We start from the raw sequence: 22,774 nt of genomic DNA on the forward strand, positions 1-22,774 counted from the left end.
GGAACGGCGACCGAGGGGGACGTTGCCCCGGACGGAACGGTGATCCCGCCGAAAATTGGCCCGGGCGGAAACGTTGGTTCCCGAGGAACGTTAATGCTGGAGGAACCAGGGCGGGGGCGGCACTCTAGCCTAGGCGTAGGTTACTCTGGCGATGACACGCGCCCGGCGGGTGCAAGCAGCGGCGGAAGGCGGTGCGGGAGGGGACAGGGGCGGGGCTTCCGGCGGAAGTGGGCTTTCCGCCACTGTGGGCCGGGAAGGATGCTGCGTGCAGTGTGTTGGTGGCTGTGCCTGGGCCTGTGCGGCCTCCTCGCGGGCCAGGCCGGGGCCCCGAGCCCTGTGGAGCCGCCGGAGAGGAGCCGGCCGTACGCGGTGCTCCGTGGGCAGAACCTGGGTGAGCGGCGGGGCCGGGCATGCGCAGGGCGGACGGCGGGCGGTGCGTGGGGGCGGCGGGTGCAGGGGCGGCCGCCTCTCCGGAGGCTGGGGCCGAAGGCCTGGGCTGTCTGCTCTAGGTCAGGCCCCAGCGGGAACCTGGGATGGGCCCACATACAAACGCGTGAACGTACGTTTGCTTGGTAAAGGTCACGTCATTTTGGACTCCCCCTAGATCTTTGACATCACGCAATCTGGTTACGCTGGTTAAAACGCAGGTCCTTATGCGGTCCTGTACTAGAACTCAACTTGAGTGATCCGTTGGAGGTCCCATTTCTAACCCGAGCACCTTGGAGATTTTAGATGTGAAATTTACTCTCAAAAACGTAACAGGTTTGTGAAGTTAATTGCTTCTTTCATCAGAAGGCCCTTGTCAAGACTCATCTAGAGACTGAACTGTGTTATTTATTGACTTTCCAGTTTTTATGAATGGCTTTACAAACATAGTTGGGCTCCTTGCTGCTATTCTTGTCCCCTGTAATAGGATGGTTCTCTGCAAAGCAGCCAGAGGGATCTTTTTTTCCAACTAAATCAGATCATGTCGCTTTTTGCCTACAACCCTCTCTTTAATAAATCCACAATAAAAAAGTGAATAAAATCCACCTTTCCTTCCTGGTCTACAAGGCCCTGCATGAACTGGCTCCAGCCTTCCTCTCTGGCTTCGCTTCCTGCCTTTCTTCCCTCGCTCCGTCCGCCTCAGCCCCGACTGCCTCCCTCTGTTCATTGGCTTTCTGGGCTGGTTCTGGCCTCAGGAGCTTTCCTTTGTGGGTCCTCAGCCTGCAGTGCTCTCCCAGCAGATCTTCACATGGCTGGCTCCTTCCTTTCATTAAGGTTAAGGTCTTGGCTTGTGTGTCACCTCCTCAGATGCTTCCTCCGCCACCCTACCTACTGTTGCCCACCCCTCCCCTATCACCGTCACATCACCGTTTTCTTGACGCACTTCAAGCAATGTGAAATGCTCTTACTTGCTTATGTTCCCTCCCCCACATACATGGAGACATCCAGAGAGGGTCTGTCATGGCTTTGTGCCCCACACCTGGCACAGTGCTTGGCACTGAGTGGCATTTGGTAAATCATCGTCAGTGAACGGATGACTTACAGAACCTGGAGCTGCCGTTAGGAGGTGACCTGTTTTCCTTTTGCAGTGTTGATGGGAACCATTTTCAGCATTCTGCTGGTGATCGTGATCCTTTTGGCATTTTGTGTCTACAAGCCCATTCGGCGTCGCTGACAGTGGAGCAAGCAAGTTCTTCCATGAGTATTTGGAAACAGAATAAGTTGTGTGGCATGTGGGTCAGCGGAGAAGTTGGAATCAGAACTTTCTTACTTGGAAATGACCTTTCGTCTGGACAGTTGGTAAATGCTAAATGATTTAGAAAAAGCATCTAGCAATTACTTTATTTTTTCCTAACACTGTAATGCAAATAATTGGCCACTGAGTCTGCTTCTCATTGTTTTTTGTATCTGGCTGTACTTGTTTAAAGGAAGACCTGAAGCTCCAGGGTTCAATGTAAAGATGGAGTGCTCGCGAGAAAGAAAACACCATAACTTTGTGAGCGGCATAAAAACCGCACGGGAGAGGACCAATTATTAATGTTTGAAATATTAATAAGAGGAAGACTTAACATGTAGATACTTCTTGTTTAAGAACCATTTGGTCACGGTGGGATAAGAATCATAAATGTTTTTAATTAAATAGAGTTGGACCAGAATGCTCTGTTTGCAAAGCAGTGTCAGCTGTGGGGAGGTTAGGCCGTCACTCATGCTCCATCGAGCTCTGCGCTCCCCATTGAAATCAGGGCCACATCAGGTGGGCCTGTGACCACGGGCACCCTTGGGCTGGAAGCCTCTGGGGTTGGCCTGGAAATGTTAGTAGTTGGCCCCTCTGAAAAATAACTCCGTCCTGCTCAAAAAACGTTGATGGCTCTTGTACTGCACTTAAGTCTTTCCAGCCCATGGCCTAAAACTTGTGGCAGCTTTTCAGATTTGGCATCTCAAAGAGACTCAGCAGGAGCTCTTTTCAGCCCTGGGTGTGGAGGGCTTAGCAGAAGTGTGTGTTCACTGTACAAGGCCGAGTGGTGGGTGAGTGTGTGTTTACACAAATTTAATTTCAGTTTTGAAAATGCTGCTATTAATTTGCACTGTTGGTGAACTGGATTTTTTTTCCCCTATTGAAATGATGCTTTCATATTTACAAAGTGGTTATCAGTATTTATTTTATTTTAAAGGTGCTAGGTTTAACTTTTTATTAAATTGAAATGCTTATCTTGTGCTCCCGTCAAGCACAGCACTGGATTTTTTTTTTTTTAACAACTCGTAATGTGAAATAACTGATGTGGGATACTGTAACTGTTTGAGGATTTTGTTTGTAACCTAACATTGAGCCATTGACATGTTCACTGTTCTGTGCCTTGGAGCAAAATGTCAATTAAAATTAAAATCTCACATGCTGTTTTACTCCTGGTAATTATTTTCTAAGCGTTTAAAATGCAGGGGTGTGTGTGTTTGAATCTGATTAAATCTGTTAAGGAAGCACTGTGAAGTGGAATTTTAAATTAATGTGTGAAATAACACTGTTATCCCGAGGCGAGGTATTATTTCAGAAAACTGAGCCATAAGTGATCTCTCAGGCTGGGCCAGGGGTCGGAAGACCTGGTTTCTTGTCCCAGATTCAATTAGAAACAGGCTTAACTTCTCCAGAGCTTCAGTTTTTCCATCTGTAAAATGGTGATATACATACTTTATCTTTCTTAATTATGGTGAGGATCAAATGATGTGAAAACTAACATGAATGAAGTTGGCCTGTCCCCTACCAGTCAGTGGTTACTGACTGGAGGGAGGAGCTGTGGGTGGGATTCTGAGAGACACAGGCATTAACAGAGTGAAGGCCCAGGAGCTTACACCCTCACCTTGTCTGGAATGCCATGTTTTGATATGTTGCCTAAAAATTTATTTCCATTTTTAGGATTTTAACAGGAAACAGTAAAAATTTGCTAGGCCCATAAACCTGTGACCTCCTGTCTGCTCAGTACTCACCAGCCAGGCAGTAGGATCATATTCATTTTCTGAAACAACCTTGCAATAGTTATTCCACATACAAACCCAAAAGGCAGCCTACATCTTCATTCCAGTGTTATCATCTGTTCAGTATGAGATTTCAAGCACAAGTAAGACAAAGAATAATCTTTGTAGAAAGAGGCTTATTACAGAGAGATGAGTAAAACCATCAGTTCTGGGAGCAAGAGAGACATCTAATGAAAACTTTTATGCACCAGAGACTGACCAACCAGTACTTGCAAGTGGAATTATTTTCCTGACCTTCGTCTTTGGGAGTGCATGGGAGGGGTAGCCAAACCCCAGGGCTCATAAACTGAGCTGCACTCAGAATACCTACCAGGGGCCCAAATGAACACATTTGGTTAACTTACATCAGTCATAAAAATGGGTTACTTGAGCAAACACTATTTTTTTTTTTCTGGGCTGACATCTGTTGGCAATTTTCCTTTTTTCTCTCCCCAAAGCCCCAGTGCCTGGTTGTATATCCTAGTTATAAGTCCTTCAAGGGCTGGCCCCATAGCTTAGCACTTAAGTGCACGCGCTCCGCTGCTGGCGACCCGGGGTTCGGATCCCGGGCACGCACCGACGCACTGCTTGTCTGGCCATGCTGAGGCCGCGTCCCACATACAGCAACTAGAAGGATATGCAGCTATGACATACAACTATCTATTGGGGCTTTGGGGGAAAAAAATAAAATTAAAAAAAAAAAAAAAGATTAGGATAAGTCCTAGTTCTCCTATGTGAGCTGCTGCCACAGCATGGCTACTGACAGATGAATGGTGTGGGTCCGCACCCAGGAAACAGACCTGGGCCGCCGAAGCAGAGTGCACCAAATTTTAACCACTAGGCTATCAGGGCTGGCTCAGCAAACACTCATCTTAACTTTCTTTAAAGTTGGGATTAAGAAATCTGCAAGTGCTGCTAGAGATTTAGGAGCTCTAGAATCTTATTAGTGTATTACATTTTTTCCAGCTAGACTTCAATCTTAAATCCACACGTATTTCTAGACATGGGGCTAGTCTGGACTTTGAATCCATCACTTCCTGTACTGCAGTCATCTGAAGTTGCCATAGTCCAACTCATCTTTTGTTTTTGTTTTGTGAGGAAGATCAGCCCTGAGCTAACATCTGATGCCAATCCTCCTCTTTGCTGAGGAAGACGGACCCTAAACTAACATCTATTGCCAATCCTTCTCCTTTTTTTTCCCCTTTTTCTCCCCAAAGCCCCAGTAGATAGTTGTATGTCATAGCTGCACATCCTTCTAGTTGCTGTATGTGGGACGCGGCCTCAGCATGGCCAGAGAAGCGATGCGTTTGTGCGCGCCCAGGATCCGAACCTGGGCCGCCAGCAGTGGAGCGCACGCACTTAACCACCAAGCCACGGGGCCAGCCCCCAACTCATCTTTGATGTCATCTGCGTTGGAAACTGGGATAAGGCTGGTGAGTATGGTCAGTCTTGTTCTTTCCTGTCATTATCTGGAGTAGACTTAGCTACCTGGACACTTGACATCACATATGGTGTGATGAGCTTGTTTGAGGAGCATTTAGGAACTTTCTTATATTTAATTTCTAGCACTGTCTTACGTGCAGAGTTGCTCAATTAAAGTTTGCTGCTGCTATTAGGCCACCCAAGCTTTAATAAACCTAAAGAAATTATTAGGTTTTTTAATTAAATAATCCATAGGTATTGCATCTCTTAACCTAAGAGTAACAGTTTTCTTCATGTTGCTCCAAGTATTGCTACTTACTTTCTCCCAAAAGCAAAGCAGCTCCTTAACATCTTCCCAGAAATACCAAGGCCTCATATCTGGAATCCAAACATTTTTGACTGGTCACTGCCTTTTTGTTTTAATACCAACATATTTAGGTACAGGATAAGTCTGGCAGCCCTAATTATCACCTGAACTTCTAAGAACAGCCTCACACAGCTCTTCGGCTTCAAAGGAGAGGGCAGATTCACTCAGGTTAGAGATCTGATGTTGGCTTGGCCTCCCTCACTCCACCAGAGCCAGTCCACCTCCAGGAGGGCTGCAGAGGCGTCTCAGAGCAGCCTCACACTGGCTTGCTTTAGTTTCCACTTGAAATGAATAGCACGGGGCGTGTGGACTGTACGACAGGCAGGAAGACTGAGAGGAGCATGTCACCTTTATAATATACAACTGAATACTGGGAGGGCATTGTAATGTTCCAATAATGTGCACAACAGGAAGTGTGGCTACATTCAGTGACTAGAAAAACAACGTGGAGAGAGAAAGAAGACTCAAAGGCTGTCTAGAATATTGTACGAGCACCCTCTAAGGAAGCGGTCTTTATTTGCATTTTAAGAGAGTGAACACATTTATGAAAAACACTGGGACAGGTATACAAAATGCTCAGTCCCTTTTTAACTGACTTCCTGGGGAGAAAGTCAAAGACATCGGGAAGCAGAACAATGGAATGCAAACATGGAAATTACCTATGATTCACCTTAGTGAGGACACGATGTGGCCTAATTCAGCCGTTCCCGAGGAGTGTCTTCACTCAAGGTAAATGCTAAGTAAACAAAAGCCAAGCTGCGTATCTGAAACAAACGTGATGCTGCAGATACTGGCCTCGTGTGCAGAGAAGGAATTTTGGTCAGACCATGACAAAAAAGGCAGATGGTTATATGGAATCAAAAGCACAATTCTTTGTGACTAGGAACGTTTTACTGGCGACGCTAAGTGTATGATACAGACATCAACTGGGACATTAGTTTATGTTTCTCTTTCCATCCCAAAGACGCCAACAGATAGGAAACTGATGCAGAACAGAGGAGGATATCGCTTCCTGGGTGATTTCAGTGCAGCCTGTGGGAATGAATACACGGGTGGGCGGAGTGAGGGTGCCCTCAGCTGAATTCCCCAGGGGCCTGTATGTTGTGGGATGGCTATTTACAGACGGGTTAGATAAAATAGTTAACTACTAAAGGTATCCAAAAAAGGCCTGAGAAAATCTGGTTAAAATGTATAACCTTGTATTGCTATTGATGGGAATAGTCATTTTTATATCTTTTAAAAATAATAAAAAGATTCTGTTAAAAAATATATTTATCCAGAAAGATGTTGAACTCTAAAAAGCAATGTGGAATCATTTTCCCTTTTGAATACACAGCCACTGAGTTCCGTTAGTAGCTCCCTTTCTAGTTTCAAGTCCACCCCTTCCTCTGAAGTGAGCCTGGGCACGTGGTAGGGTCTGCCTGGGCCTCTACGTGGAAACCCTTCACTAGAGAAAGCATGGATCACACACCTGGTTTGGTTCTCTGCTGTTCTGACCTTTTGGCCAGCCTGCCCCCTTCAAGAACGAGCCTCACGTTCTGCTAGCTGCTCCTTCAGGGCCAGGATTAGCTGCCTTGGGTTGAGCCTGGAGGACCCTCTCTCAAAGGAACACCTTCACGAATTCCAATCCGATCCCTCAACAAGTGGAGTGAGGTGGCTGAACTATTACTAATTTTTAAGGCTAAGGCAACATCCGTGGTCATTTGTATATCTTAATTGGATGCAAATAGTTAACCCTAATCTAAAATAGATTCTGTACAGATCTCCTCTTTGATTGGCTGGGGGTGGAAGGAATGGAATAAGGTGGAGATGGAGGAGGAATCGTGACAGTGTCCTAGAAACCCTGTATAAAGGTAAAAATAAAAGAGCAGATCGGCACAGATTATCCATTTCTTTGGTGAACTGTAAAGAAGTGTCTCGTAAAGTCTCGTCGACCACACTCTACAAAGGCTGCTGCTCTCATATATAAAAGCACCCTGACTCTGCAATACCTGGTTGTGTTATCACTCCTTGATAAAAATTCATCTACAAACCTCTGGGGATTGGGGTTTTTATCTACAGCTGGTAGTAAAAATGTGACCTGCAAGCCAATACAGCTAATGGAAAGTGACGAAGCTCTCCTCCCCTTAGCCTGGAGATGGGGCCTGCCAGTCCCCAGCCCTGTCACCAGGGAGCATCCTGGATGGGCCTGGGAGTCCCTGGTCCTGCACCTCTGTGTAAAGAAGGGAGCAGCTGCCCTCTGCTGCATACATGCGAGGTGCAGTCCCTTGGCCCCGGGCCCTGGTGACGCAGTGCTCGCATGCAGCGCAGACCTCTGCTTCGTGCAGCCCGTGGGCAGAAAGGTCTACTTCTCGGTGAGGGACAGCTGTAAGACCTGCTGGAGCTCCGCCTCCTCCTGCCGGAGCTGGAGCTCCCGCTCCTCCAGCTCTTTGGCAGAGAGCTCCATGGCCAGCTGCAAGTCGCTATCAAAACGGCTTGTCTCACTGGAGGCACCAGGGCACAGGCCTTCTGAGCTGGTGAGGAGGCTCTCCTGGATGGCCCTGGGTCAGAAAAAGAGAGGCAAAAAAAAAACAGTGATTACCATCATCATCATGGCAACTACATTTCTACTGCTTACCAAGCACACACTGTGCCAGACACCCTGTGCACGACGCCATTCAGTCCTGCATAACTCTGCGGGTGCAGGTGCTGGGTACAGGTGAGAAGCCCGGGGCCCAGAGGTTAGGAAACCTGCCCAAGGTCACCCAGCTACTAAGTGGTGGGGCTAGGAATTGAACTTGGATCTATTTTAAAGCAAAACCCAAGTCCTTCAACAGGTTTTCATGTATGCCCAAAGTATAGGAAAATGCTTTGTAAGATCAATCTTTCTGGTTCCTCTCTGCTTTTTGGGAAAAAAAAAAAAAAAAAGATGAATCTAATCATTTCTGTAGCTCTTCCCCCAAGTGTCATCATCCTTAAAATTGTATAAACTTCCCACTGAGGGCCTCTAGACCCCATGTAATCATATATTCTTCGTAGAAGATCAGACCAATCAGAAAACATTTACTCAGTGCCTTTCTGCCAATGGCAATGGCCTGTGAACAGGTCATCAAGACTATCACCCGTTCCTGGAAACTCAGCCACCGAGAGTTTAGAGCTATTTTGCCGAGTAACTGCCATAAGAGGAAGCAGGAAGGCTAACACTTGATCAAGTCTCTCCTGCCAGGCCCGGTGCTGCATGTTCTGAGCACCTGTGCCAGCCTCGGTTTAATCATTAAGAGTCACGTCAATCACCTCTCGTACTGGATGTCGTAAGCATGTGTCTGGCCGATCCCACCATTAGAAGCTGGTCCTGAAAGTTCCTAGGAAAAACAAACGTGGTGGACATGAACACCCCTTAGAAGGAATAGATGTCATACTGATAAGGAAGTGAAAGCAGCAAGAACAGAATTAACAATATTGACATGCCCATTATTGATAGTGCTGTGTGAAAAACTAATAGGGACTTGGATTATCTCTAAAATGGCACTGAAATGTCAGGTGGTATATGGGACGCTACCCTGCTTCACAGCTATAACCTTCTCATACCTGACACAAAATCAATCTATTAAAAACAGCTATGTTTCGTTGAACAAAGCAGGTAACTCTTTTAGAGCAAGATTAGAATACATAATTCAGTATTTGTCGTCTCTGACTTTGGCTACTCCCCTTTGCCAAATTTATGGTTGACAAGGTTTATGTAGACATTGGGGGAAAAAAGTAAGCTGACTTATATGGGGAAAGGAAAAGCGGACTGGACTGACAGCGAGGTCCAGGGCTGAGTCTTTTCCCAGGGGGCTTCCTGAAGAGAATATGCCAGCTCTGGGGTCTAGCCCTTGGCCCAGCAGTCTCAGAAAACTGAATGGCTCTAAGGATGAGTCCACGGAAAGTGCCTAGGGGGTGGGGGGCGGCTCACACTACCCAAGCTCTGAGACTCAAGAATAAAAGCAGAATGCCAAAAACCTGCGCTGGGGGACACTGGAGTGTGGGTACCATTCTGAAAGCTTAGCAGCCCCCTGAGGGCAGGGGCAGGGCTGCTTCACCAAGGAATTCCCAGCATCTGGTGCAGAGCCTGGCACAGAGCCGGCACTGTGCAAACACCTGCTGAATGAACGACAGAAGGAAGAACGGAACCAATCAACAAACAGACAGCAGGAGCCCAGGACACACCAAAGGCGGTGGAGGCAGAAGCAGAGCCCACCCTCGTAGAGCCGGGAAGCCGGGAGGGAGGGGACGGAAGGAGTTGATGTTAGGGGAGAAGGACCTCAAACACTGGACTGTCCCAGGCAGGTGAGGCCTGGAGGAAGAACCACATGAGAAGACAAAGGCAACTCTTCTTATGCTGGTCTGTCCCATCTTTAGCCCTACTTTTAGCTGGAGACTCAGAGAGAGTTTGGGATTATACCCCTTACAACAGAATAAAACATTTGAGCAAAACAAAATTTTAGCAAACAGTCAACCACCATTTTCATCACACACTTACTGAGCAACCACAACACAACGATAGGTCTTCCTTGGGGAGGAAGTTGGGATTAAAATCCACGTACCTCCTTAGGAGACTACTGACACAGAGATAATATTCTGGAAAATATGATGGGGTAAACTAGCTAGAATTCGCTGTTTCAGTACTAGAAAATTAGACAGCACACTCCACAAGATATAAAAGTATTAGCCGCATGGTGAAGCTGAGGGAGAGGAGTCTGCCAGGAGACATCCGGGAATGCTGCTGACTGGGGCTGTGCAGATGGCCTCATACAATAAGCTTTTGTAAAAGACCAGGTGCATAAAATATAAAATAATCTATGTAAATACCATGGATGTGCCAAACCTGTTATTTAGCGCAAGTCTCTCAGGTTACCCAAAACTGAGGCCAAACCGAAGGTTAACCCTCCCAGGCCCAGCCACGTGTTCTGATAAAGCACCTGGTTTCTGCTCGACTCCAGTAAGCTCTGCTGGATGGCAAACTGCATTATCTCGTAATCTTCGTCCTGCAAATGCACGTTCCTCCCATTGTCTTGGACGTGGTAAGATTCGGGGATTTCAAACACAGATTGATCAACCTCAAAGTTTGTGACAGGGGAAGCTGAAACACAAAGGTGACAGTCCAGTGCCTGAGTAAAACAAACTTCCTCTTCAACTTTTTATAAAAATTTAAAAAAATAATAAAAAGATTAAAATGATTAAGATCAAGGTTTGCTACTATGTGAGAGAGACTCTGAGGAAGAATAATCCCGACAGAGAAAAGTACTAGAATACCGCTTTTTTCTTTTTGCCTTATTTTTTTTTAATAATAAAATTAATGCATAGTCACAAAAAACAATACAGAAGACTGTAAAATGAAAAGTGAAGATCTCTCCTCCTATACCCTTTCTGCTATTTCCAAATTCCAGAGGTACCCGGTGTGCTCGTGTGTCCTTTGAGGAATGTGATGTGTATACAAGGTGGGGGGGGTGTGTATGTATATATAAACACAGTCACACCAAGGTGTCTTTTTATTTTTTCCTTTTTATGAAATATAATGAACATATAAGAGAGTATACAAGATATCTGTAAACTTAAAACAAAAATGACGCTGATAAAACAAATGCCGGAATGTCCTTCAATTAGCCTGAGACACAGAACACTATTTTACAGCAATAAAAAAAACTGGAAAAAAATTCCATTATGTTTCTATATACTAGCAATGAGTACTGGAAAATAAAATTAAGAAAATAAATCCATTTACAATAGTACCCAAAATACAAATTGGATTGATGGCAAATGAGCCTGAGGAAATTTTGGGGGGTGACAGAAATGCTCTCTATCTTGACTGTGGTGGTGGTTACGTGGGTGTATTCATTTGTCAAAATGCATTGAACGGTCATGATTAAAATGGGAGCCTTTTATCGTATACACATTACACGTTAATAAAGTTGTTTTTTAAGAATATGCAGTCTTTTTAATAACGTGGGGTCATATTCTACGTGTTGTATTTTCTCTCTTTTTTTTTTTTTTGTGAAGAAATCAGCCCTGTGCTAACATCTGCCAATCCTCCCCTGTTTTTGCTGAGGAAGACTGGCCCTGGGCTAACATCTGTGCCCATCTTCCTCCACTTTATATGGGACCCCACCACAGCCTGGCTTGCCAAGCAGTGCGTGGGTGGGCACCCGGGATCCGAATCGGCGAACCCCGGGCCATGGCAGCGGAGCGCACACACTTAACCACTTGTGCCACCAGGCCAGCCCCTACATGTTGTGTTTTCACTTAACCAAAACTCAATCTAAAATTTTCTTCCATTCAACACAGAGCTCTACTTCATAAGATACTCCAATCTCAAGCTGAATAATTAGTATACTGATTGAATGTATGAATTTTTTTAAAAGTCAAAAAATCCAGGTTTTTTTTACCTGAATCAGCCTGGGTCCCTTCTGCATTCTGAGATACAGTTTCTTCAGCAGTGCTACAGCCATTAACGTTTCCAAATGTAATCCGTGCATTTAAGACATGAAACAAGGGAATTTCTAACAAAATAAAAGTTTTTATAAATAAACTTTACTGAGAATAAGAATAGCCATCATTTACTGAGTGCTTACTATGCTAGTACCATGCCAAGTACTTTCTATAAGTATGATTTCATTTAATCCTCATTAACAACCTTTCCCAACGTACAAATGGGAAAACTGAAATTCAGAGAGGTTAAGCAACTTTTATAGATCACAGCAAGTAAGTAATCGAGCCAGGATTCAAATGTCATGAATACATAACTATCCAAAATTTAAATTCCTCACAAGTAATATGTATTATTACGTACCAAAGGATCTTGGTGTCAACTGTCTTCCTCAAATAACTGTCTAATTTGAAGTTTCACTTAAGTAAGGTTTGACATTAAAACAATGAATGTGTTGCATTTTTTTGACACATTTATGCTTTTTGTACCTCTCAGCACCATCTGTAAATAGAACTGATGGCTGAGGAATCTCCTGATCTTGATATGCAAGATGAACCAAGAATCATGACACTTCTTTAAACCAAATTAAACTAGAGGACAATTCTGACCTCCTCCATTATGTGTACTGTATGCTACTTTTGCCTAAAGTGCTCCAATTCCCCGAAGTACAGTATGTCATCCATGGGCAGAACCTACAAGTGCTCTTGGGGTTTAATTAACAGTACCTATTTTGACAGGAAATCCAGGTGGGAATTCCAGTTTGATGAAATCTCTCAGCCTTGCAAAATGAGCGCTAGTTCGGGCCATGAGGTCAATGATGGGAACGACCTGCTCCACGAGAGAGAGGGGAAACTCCTCACACATCCACAGCGTGGCTTTAAACCTGCAGGATTGGACCAGGACAAGACTGAGGTCGTCTCCACCAGGCAGAGAGACTGAATTACTTCGGTGCAGTAGGCTAGACAACGCCAGCTTCCCCACTCCACAGTCTTCCCGGTTAGCTTATATCTCTGAATTCGGAGCTATGAAGGGACTAGAACCACGTGGAATTCAGACCACTCTGAAATCTGGCAGTCAGGAAATGACCTAGACTACAACCTCCCCCTGCAACAGCCTTAACTGATAGCAAGCTCGAAAACATTGATAGCTGGTGGGAACCATTTCACTTGATCAGCTGAAGCTTGTTGGCAGTAAAAAAAAAAAAAGGAATTCTTATATCCAATCTATATTCTATTTGGAGAAGGACTAATAATAAGATGGGCAATCTACTGTTAGCTTTCATCAGATAAAGTAATTTAAAATTATTTTTAAAGGAAGGGGATAGAAGACTGAACATGACACCATAAAACAGCACAACTTCTGAAACAAATAAGAATCCGTAAGTTGAAAATGGCCACTGACTCTCTCTTACTTTTGTGTTCTAATCGTCAGTTCTTTTGGCCTTCCGATGTCCCTGTCTTTCAGATCAAATTCTTCATTGAAGTACTCGTCAGGCGTGATGGCTGTGGGGTTGTTGGCGCTGGCACATTCTGTGGTGAGGTCCTGCCGAGCCAGAACTCAGGGGAATCAGAAATGCCAAATGATGCTCACAAGTGGAGGCCTACGGCACCCAGTCTCTGAGGTGGACATGTTAACCAGCTACAGATCAGGAAGCTCTAGTCATTACTGTTTTTTATTTCTGCACAGAACAAGAAAATCTACCAAGATTTCTTTGGTGCCATGTCACCAAACGACATGGCAAGTCTAATGGATTTCTCCATTTCAAAATATTTCTCCACTCTCCTTTGCATTTTTATCTCCTGATTATAGAAAGGAAAAAAGAGAGAGACAGAAATATTTGAAAGTACATGAGATCTGGAAGATTTAGAGTTCCAGCTCTGTCATTCTCTAGCCTGTAACACTAGAAAGGTAATTTCATTTTTCTGACCCTCAGCGATATCCAGTGTAGCAATTTCATACAGTTACTGTGAAGATCAAGTAAGAAAATGTTTAAGGTGCTCTGTTAAAATATCAAGTCCTGGGGGCCGGCCTGGTGGCACAAACGGTTAAGTGCGCACGCTCCACTGCAGCGGCCTGGGGTTCACCGGTTCGGATCCTGGGCGCGCACCAACGCACCGCTTGTCAAGCCATGCTGTGGCGGCGTCCCATATAAAGTAGAGGAAGATGAGCATGGATGTTAGCCCAGGGCCAGTCTTCCTCAGCAAAAAAAGAGGAGGATTGGCAGATGTTAGCTCAGGGTGGATCTTCCTCAAAAAAAAAAAATATATATATATATATATCAAGTCTTGAATCCTTTTTAAGGCCATTTTTATAGAGAGGTCCTAGTTTATAACAGATGAGAGAGATAGCACCTGATTTCTATAATCACTACCCCTCCTCTAAAATCTTTATTTTAAAAAACGCACTCATCTACTTCTCTTTCAAAAGAATATCTCGAATTCCAGCTTGGGAGTACTCGTTAGCCTTTTCAAACAGAGTGGCCTGTTCAGGATTCAATAAATGCCATCACAAGCACAGAAAAGTCACCTCCTTTCTTTAAACTGTGCCAAAAGCTCACTGCTTCAACTTACCCCTTGAGCACCAAACTGGTGTTCCACAGTTCCCAGCAAAGATTCCAGTGGGTTCCTGTCCGCTACAGAGGGGGGGAAAGTTTAATATAAAATATTATACCTTACTTGTGACTACAGAAAAAGATTCTCATCCCATTTTAAAGTTTCTGATCCAAGCTACCTGCATTAGGAAATCCATTTATGGACAGGCTGATAAAATCATCCACCATAATCATCAGCTAATTTATCCTTTATAGGACATTTTTTATTAGGATCTCTAAACTAGATGAAAAACAGTTAAGAATTAAAGCAGAGGGCCAGCCTGGTGGCGTAGTGGTTAAGTTCATGCACTCCGCTTCTGGCAGCCCGGGGTTCACGGGTTTGGATCCCGGGCACCACGGGTTTGGATCCCGGGCACGGACCTAGGCACGGCTCATCAAGGCATGCTATGGCGGCGTCCCATATAAAGTAGAGGAAAATGGGCACGGATGTTAGCCCAGGGCCAATCCTCCTCAGCTAAAAAGAGGAGGATTGGCAACAGGTATTAGCTCAGGGCTAATCTTCCTCACACACAAAAAAGAATTAAAGCAGAAAAGTAGAAAGAGTTTGGATTTAGGAGTGAGCCACATCTGGATTCCAGTCTCACCTCGGCTGGGCACTACCCATGTGTCCTGGGCCTCAGTTTCCTCATCTGTCCAACTGGAGTCATAGTAACAGTGGTGGTAGTGGTGCTGAACAATTATATGTGGCAGGCTAGCCACATACTGTGGGCACCGTTCTAAAGGCCTACATGTAGTAACTCATCTAATCCTCCCAATAACTCTAAGGAAGGTCTGGCAGCACCTCCATTTCACTGCTGAGGAAAGTGAGGCACAGAGGGTAGGTAACTTCACAAGGCCACAGACCCAGGCATTGGCAGAGCCAGGATATGGCAACCACGTACTGGCAATGTTTTGGCTCAGAGCCCAAATTCTGTCCAAATCTTTCATAGTGATAGTCTGGACTGAATCACTCATTCCAGTGATAAATAATCTCCAATATCCTTATCTACTTTTTCAGCCAAATCCAACAAATGTTCATAACACATAAACCAGCCCTCATGAATGGCTTTAATTACAGCTGAAGCCAACTATGGGGAAATACCTCCAAGAATGAGTCAGACTAAGGGAATTTTTATAAAAAGGAAATCAGAGTTAGGATTAGCATGACCCGATCCCATTAACCCCAAAACCTAACGACAAAGGCTCTCTCTAGGCTAAAAAAAGGGGGGTAGAGATTACCTTTATATCTCTTTTTTTCTTCCTCGGTCAGATGTTCTGTCCGTATTTTGGTTATCACACTCACATTGTTTACTGTGTAAACCTTGAGAGATGTGTGCAAAAGAAAACAGTGACACAGGGAATCAAAACTCAAAAAATAAGCACAGCAAGAGCAAGAATGCTGAAGCCAAAAAAAAAAAATCCAGCCAAATAAAAATAAGAAATGGTTAACAATCATGAGGATCTTCAGAGAAAAGACACAAGCTCTCAACTTAGAAATGCATCAGCGTTACTTTGCATCTCTGACAGTTTTAAATACCGAGGAGTTAACAGCGACAGGCTGCATTTTCCTACTTGTCCTTCTGGTTGCTAAACTCTCCAAGGAATGTCCTGCAATTTAGGCCTCCCAGGTGGACTGCTACTGTACTAAGTGACCCACACCTGCATCGCGTACTTCTACTGATTGGCAGTAATCTTATAATAGGACTGACCTGGACAGCCATCTACTGGGCAGGAGGAGAAAGGAATGTACACAAGGATCTCTTCACCCAGAAGATTTAGGGAAAACCAGCAAGTCACTATTTAAAAGGTATTCTGGATATTGACAAAAAATTATTTTAACTGCCAGAGTCGATGCTCTGTTACCCAAGCTGACTGAGGCATACGGGATCCGCATAATCAAACATCATGGTTAACAGAGGATTCACCATATGCCATATGTGGATTCTCAGTGTTCAGAGTCAGGAAACAGGCTCAGCACTGGCACGACTGTTTCTAAATGCGTCTTGCTGAGCATGACTTAAGCTTTCTTCACTCCCTCAGAGGTCACCAGAGGATGCTGCAGCTCCTGGCTCCGTCTCGGTGAGCCATCAATCCCTGCTGTACTGCAGGGCTGGGGAGGACCAGGAGCAGAGCTTTCCCGCTGACAAAATGCCAGGCTCCACTACGACAACTATATTCTAAATTCACTGAGGTCACGTAATAGGGCTGTAAGCCTGCTGGCTACAATTAGGCTGACTAAAAGAACGGAGACACATAAAAGCTATATTTTACGATATATATATATATTTAAACCCACTCAGGTTATTTAAAAAGGTGAACAAGCATGTTAAATCTAACCTTTTCTCTCTTCTTTTTTTAAAAGAATTAAAGGAATTGTCATTCCAGGACAATGGTACCTGTACTCATTTCTCTACAACATCGTTTCTCTTTGCCATAACTAGAGACCTCCTCAGGACCTGCTATCCCATTTTCTGAAAGTCAAGTAAGATAAAAATCCAAGTGAGAGACACTAGGCAGTCCTTATTCCCCAGAGCATCTCCATGGCACAGACGCATGACAAAATCTGTACAGACTCCTCATTTGCATAGAAGCTAAATAGCTATATTAAATCTTATTTTAAGAGTTTCCTTTTACCTTTGCTTCGTAACCATTAACAACTTCTGCTTTATCTGTCCTCCAGCCCCAGAATCCGGATTTAGTTCTGATAAAAAGTGAACACCACAAATTTCTACATGTACAATATGCCATTCAGATTTATCCCTGCAGCCTTTATAGTTTTTTCTCCCCCAGCTTAAGTTAGTGAAGGAAATTATGGTCCTATTGTCCACAAAAGGATGTTATCAATGACAGATGGAGTAAGCATCCCCCACCCCCCTCCCACAGTTATTAATCAATTTGCCTCACCCCTGGCATAGAAAGCCTCCATTCTTGGCTTCTTTACAAAAACTGCCAGCATAGGCAACAAAGGTGGTGACATTTATTGGCCAGCTGTCCTAAAGAAGTGAGTGAAGATGACCAGCATCCAAGGGCTCGCAACAAGGTGGTATCTGGGTCAGAGCATTTATCTGGGTCATCTTAAACGTGGACACAGACGTCAGCAGCTCTATCCCCATAAGCAGCCACGTCTCTATTGAGGAATTCTTAGAACAATGAGGCACAGACCATCCTGCTCCTCGGGAGACAGCGAGTGGGGCAGGGACTCGTCACCGCGGTGAGCTGCTTGAAGAAGCCATTAATGCCTACAAAATGGCTTGGGAGTCATGCATTTTATCAGGTTTGGTGCAGCAGGGGGAAAGGAAGTTAAAACCAGTTTTCCAGCCCAGCCATCGATTCCAGCTCTGTGGAACTGCTTTTAAAGTAGCCCAGCATTCCAGCTGCAGCTGCAGCGCTGGTAAAGTGCCCAAAAACCCAGTTATTCAACTCAACATACTCCTGGAAAAAATGCACTTGGGAATCAAGAGCAGCCAAGAGGCTCTGATTCTTTTTCAGAGCAGCTCACCCTGGGAAAGGCTACCTCTCACAGGGGAGCCCTGACCAGCCTGCCCCTTTGTCTAGAACATCACATCCTGGCTCCGCTGTGACTGCTGCACTTGGCCCTGTGCAGGGCAACTGCCTGCCTTCTGCTCTGACTGTGGAGTGAAGTGGCACATCACGCAGGAAGCAGAAATGGTGGCACGTTAGCCAACTCACAAAGAAGGTAGGAAGTTATTTGCATGTTGTGTTTCTGAACAGTTTGCTTTTCTTGTAATGGGATTAGGTAAATGAGGTTAGTCCAGATGGGGTATAATGAGTGGTGTGTGTGTACTATAGCCCATCAGAGAAAGGAGGGACCAGAGCTTTAATTCTCCTGTTAGTTGTATACAATTTGTGCAGCATGACCCATGGAGGGAAAAGAGAGGAGTCCTAAAGGGATTATGCCAAATGCTAGCTCTCTCCAATTTACATTTCAGAAGCAAAATAACAATCCTGGGGGCAAGGGGTTAGGGACCACACCTGACTGATTAACAAACCAGAGTCCCTTTCAGTCATCCATAATTGACAATGGAGATATTCCTTTTAGTTAATGAATTCAATCCTCAGTTATTTGTCTTTCAGGAAGTCACTTGATAGTTTGGCATGGGAAATAATCATTTTCTGGCACACTGTCTTCAAGGTACCAAAGGATGACTGGGTCTGCTCCACTTCATCCTCACGTAGGCTGAGAAGACGGAGCTGCACGTTTCTCCCCAGGAACTACTACGCTCCTCACTCATCTATGTCTGCTCTATCGGCTCTCCTGGCTGTGCCACTTCTTTCCCATTTCCACTCTCTGACAGCACTTTAGTTATTAAACTCAATGTCTATACCTTATTTTAAAACCAAGATTCTAGCAACTCCTTGGCCACTGGTTAACTTTACAGGCAGAGGCATCTGAAGATGACAGGACACCCAGCTTCCCTCTTTTGCCATTGTCATCTCTGCCTGTCTCCACTGAGACAGCCACACCAAAGGCCACTTAGCAGGCGCTGTGGCTTGGAGGCAGCTTCACGATTTGGAGGAAGGCTCTGAGGGTGGCAGGGAATGTTTTGTTTCAGGTGGGCAGAGCGTAATCTTTCAGAGAAGAGAAAAATCCCTACTGCAACCGGAGAGTATATACTGGCAGGACAAATATTCATGCAGGAAGGGGATTAATTTGCAAGCATCAAGCTCCAAGTAACAGATTAGAAGAAAGAAATGGATGAAAATGACTCTCACAATGTAAGAGAGCCACACCTTCCAAATTCCATCAAATGAGCACTCACACCCCCAGTAAGAAGTAAGTATGCACCATTTTTCTACCAGCAAACCTCACTTGAGTGCCTCAAATCCTTGCTTGATTCACAACAAGCTCACTGATCACATACTTAATTCTGAGCACCACAAAAAAAAGCAGCTGTCTTCTAGAAATTCTCTTGCAGCAACCCACTGTCAGTTGCAAGAGGAGAGTTAGCTTGAACCATCTGAAAACGCTGTGACCGTACAAATACAAAATGTGCCTTAGTCCTCAGTACAAATGGAACGGGCCATCATTTCCCATCCACCCTCACTCGGGTAACAGCCAGTAACCATCACACTCTCTTCATAAAGTACAGTTTAGAACAAACAACGACTCTAGCAACTCTGTTGATGAACTAGAGGGAACACTGGCTCTTCTCATGACATATTAGAGTCAAGGACTTGAGAGACTTCATCTCTAGATTCACTCCTTTTTTTCTTTCAGCTGAGGAAACAGAAACCCAGAGAGATTAAGCCACTTGCCCAAAGCTGCATGGTTAGTTAGCAGCCCTGCCAATGGCGCTCGGTCCTTCCAATGCTCACCTCCACTGCTGGGCTGTGCCAGCGAGGGCAGCCTCCCCTATCTTCCAGCTTTACGAGCAGAACCCTACCCTGAAGTGCCCTCCCTGTCTACAGAGGGAACGCGGAAGCCTGGAGACATCTTCCCAAGAGCCTTTCAGGTACGGCCACTGTCAGTCCCTAAACCTTGCTGTCCCTGGAAGACATCAGCTGTCACCCGGCAAGGCCAGTGTGAGGAGGCTGGCGATGGGGGACTGACCCTGCCTCAGGGGCGTGCCACTAGCAAAGCAGCAGCAAACCTGGCGTTTGGGCTTTTTCTTCTGCTACCAACAGATATCCTGATTCCACAGCTCAATCTAAATTACAGGAAAAGGGCAGTTAAGTCTTATGTTTGACTAAACAGAAAACTTTCAGTTTTATTAATAAATTTTATATTGGAAACCAAGAAGAAAAGAAAAACAGAGGACAGTTAGTACACTCATTAAGAGAAAAGAAAGCCTGAATCCAAGACAATAGTGTCCATGTCAGCCAAGGCTACGCTGCTGTGGTTGACAGAGGGCTGGATGTGACATCCTAGGCAAACACGCAGGGCTCACACGGACTCCCTCAGTTCAGTGTGTCCTATGGTAGAAACAGGCTAACACCTGTGACAGCCTCTGCTTCCCTTACAGAGGCCCCCCCCGCCTCTGCGCAGCCCAGAGACAGATGACCAGAGACAGTGTTCTCATCTGGGTTAACCAAGGCACACACCTCTCTAGAGCCTTCTTCAGGTAGAGTCTGGAAGAGAACTGAAACCCCTCCAGACTCTTGCTCTAAACTATTAGGCCTCACAGTGGGGGGAAAGAACCACATTTAACTGTATGATAAGTGTGAATCCGACTGACAACTATCAGTATAACCATATTTAATACTGGATCATTTCTAGCTTGCAGAAACTCACGGCTCTATGGTTTCGGACTAGGGAGTACTGTGGATCCCCAAACACCAAAAAATAAAAAAATAAAATTCAAGTAAAATCCATTAGAAAGGGCCCATAAAAGAATATGAAGACATTTCTCCAAGACTTAACCAACGTGCTGTAAAAATGATCTATGATGGAGGATGTCAGCTATGGTTTCTATTTGGTTAGAGCAGAGATCAACTTTCAAACCCACGAGTGTTTATAATGCCATATTAGAAAAATCCCAATCCACCCATAATTTCCAATTAACATATACATGCCACTACAGACAGCAATAAAGGGACTAGACACTAAAATGCAAAACCTAAATTCATACCTTTCAAAAGCAATATTTTTAGTATCGAGGCTGGTGTTAATGACGGGGCTTGTGAGCCGCCTCTCAACTTCCCTGCCTTTTGGCTTCATTAAGTCAAGGGTGAGGCGCTCCATTTCCTGGGAGAGGTCAAAGTGTTCAGTGGTGACCACTTTGTCATCGTGGTTGACTTCCATCAACTCCGCCCAGTTGTCTGTTAATGGAAACAAGGGCGTAACTGAGCACAATACACGAAGATGCAAAAACAAGGAAGCCTCATACGGTAAAATGCACCATCTTTCAAATTTTCCCCCAGGTGCTACCTGATAAAACCTAAGCACTATTAATTATCAATTACCTGCTTACACAGGGATTATCTGGCCAGCTTTCCACAACTCCTAGGAGGCTCCGGGACATGTTTCCCAAAGATGCAGACTTATTTTAAAATAATATTCATTCTTTGCTAGCAACACGTTTCATCTGTACTTTTTTAAATATATGCCTATATAAATAATATAAAATATTTATGTACAACACTGGGTTAGCCATGCCATTTCTCACCTGCTGTTAGCAGGGTCATGCCTGATTATGGAGGGACTATAAAGAGATACAAGACAGTCTTGTACTCAGAGGAACCTGAGACAAATACTTGTCAAAAGGGTAACAGTGTTGGGTGGTAAATGATATGTGCAAGAGAACTATCCAGACAAGAAATAAGATATAGGAATTGAGAGCTGAATAATTAATAAGAATAACAAAAAAAAAAGTGCCCCACACAGGATCAGATAAGGCACATGCATGTGAATGCATTTTGATGGTTAAAAAACACTCTGCAGCCCAGCAAGAGCAGTGAATACTAGAATGGAATCACTCACCTTCTCCCTTAAATATAAAACTACGCCTCCCTCTTATCCAGCTCATGTTCTCAAATCCCAGCAATGTGATATCGACACGCAGTTTGGCACCACTTTTCCAAATGCGACAGACATCATTCGGGCATATTCTGGAAACCAAGGGCACTGGAGAAGAGAAGTATACCACTGAGAAAAACCCAAGGGCCAAGCAGAACACCCAGGCCTAGGAAATCAGGATTCTGACTTTAATAAAAGGATAGGAGTGCCAAGATGGCGACCATCATATACAATGGGACTTGGCTCCCACACTTAGGATATAGGAAGTCACTCTTAAAAAATAAAAATGGACTTTCTGTTCTAGAGCTCTTTATAAAAGGACAGATATATGTCTTATCCAGAGAAAACTCTAAATGAATTTCCCAAGAGTACTCTCAATCCAACAATGAACCCCTCTTGTTGATGGCCATCAGGGCTAGAGTGTGTCCATCTGGCCTTTCTCATTCACGTGTGCTACTCTTGCCATATGGCTGCGGCCTACCATATTGTCACATGCACCATTCAAAATATCAAATGTCTAAAATGTGCTGCTTTTTCACAAAGCTCGAAATCAGAGTGATTATTTGCATTAGAAAAGAACTCATTACTTTCACAGAAGAATCTGAAGTTCTCTTCTTTTATATACTTTTTACTTCATTTAAATGTTCATAACAAATATGACTTCTTGCTGGAAAGGGAAGTCTGGAAGTGAAAATGGCTGAAAACCTGGGAGTTAGGAACTGTCTTTAACTGATTGACAAGAAATAAAAGTAGAACACTGATGAAAATTACTGTCAGTCAATTTGCCTTACATAAGATTGTGGAGAAATACATCCATTTTGTAAAAAACAAGCTATTCCAATATTCATCTCATCTACCTCCTTAGAGTAACAAGTTTAAAAGAATCAAGTTGAACTACATAAGGAAATGAGTAAATTATGATAAAGCTACTTACTAAAAATTTTAGCCATTTAAAGTGACATTTTTAAAAACGAATAATAT

General features: G+C 44.4%; 2 protein-coding genes across 2 annotated transcripts in view; one reads left to right on the forward strand and one right to left on the reverse strand.

Annotated features, from left to right (window-relative positions):
• Window positions 1-253: 253 nt before the first annotated feature.
• Window positions 254-2,886, forward strand: C35H12orf76 (chromosome 35 C12orf76 homolog). The gene is made up of 2 exons (XM_058531596.1): window positions 254-391; window positions 1,575-2,886. Exons 1-2 carry the CDS (start codon window positions 259-261, stop codon window positions 1,658-1,660), a joined length of 219 nt encoding a protein of 72 aa, XP_058387579.1. The 5' UTR covers window positions 254-258; the 3' UTR covers window positions 1,661-2,886.
• Window positions 2,887-5,762: 2,876 nt separating this feature from the next.
• The window catches only part of ANKRD13A (ankyrin repeat domain 13A), a 31,991-nt gene continuing 14,979 nt past the window's right edge, over window positions 5,763-22,774 (reverse strand). Inside the window, exons 5-15 of the mRNA XM_058531608.1 lie at window positions 21,758-21,901; window positions 20,907-21,096; window positions 16,951-17,017; window positions 15,556-15,637; window positions 14,297-14,358; window positions 13,138-13,268; window positions 12,452-12,609; window positions 11,686-11,799; window positions 10,222-10,382; window positions 8,555-8,622; window positions 5,763-7,821 (exon numbers count right to left, since the gene is read on the reverse strand). Of these exons, the coding sequence (XP_058387591.1) occupies window positions 7,626-7,821; window positions 8,555-8,622; window positions 10,222-10,382; window positions 11,686-11,799; window positions 12,452-12,609; window positions 13,138-13,268; window positions 14,297-14,358; window positions 15,556-15,637; window positions 16,951-17,017; window positions 20,907-21,096; window positions 21,758-21,901 (1,373 nt within the window). The 3' untranslated portion in view covers window positions 5,763-7,625. The remainder of the gene's footprint in view (window positions 7,822-8,554; window positions 8,623-10,221; window positions 10,383-11,685; window positions 11,800-12,451; window positions 12,610-13,137; window positions 13,269-14,296; window positions 14,359-15,555; window positions 15,638-16,950; window positions 17,018-20,906; window positions 21,097-21,757; window positions 21,902-22,774) is intronic.

The sequence above is a fragment of the Diceros bicornis genome, chromosome 35 (genome assembly GCF_020826845.1).
Source record: "Diceros bicornis minor isolate mBicDic1 chromosome 35, mDicBic1.mat.cur, whole genome shotgun sequence".
Classification (NCBI taxonomy): Eukaryota; Metazoa; Chordata; class Mammalia; order Perissodactyla; family Rhinocerotidae; genus Diceros; species Diceros bicornis.

Bases quoted from the DNA above. Each gene is read 5' to 3' on its own strand.
- C35H12orf76 (XM_058531596.1), top strand. From the start codon at position 259: ATGCTGCGTGCAGTGTGTTGGTGGCTGTGCCTGGGCCTGTGCGGCCTC. The intron at 392-1,574 runs GTGAGCGGCGGG...TTCCTTTTGCAG, and splicing joins GCTCCGTGGGCAGAACCTGG to TGTTGATGGGAACCATTTTC.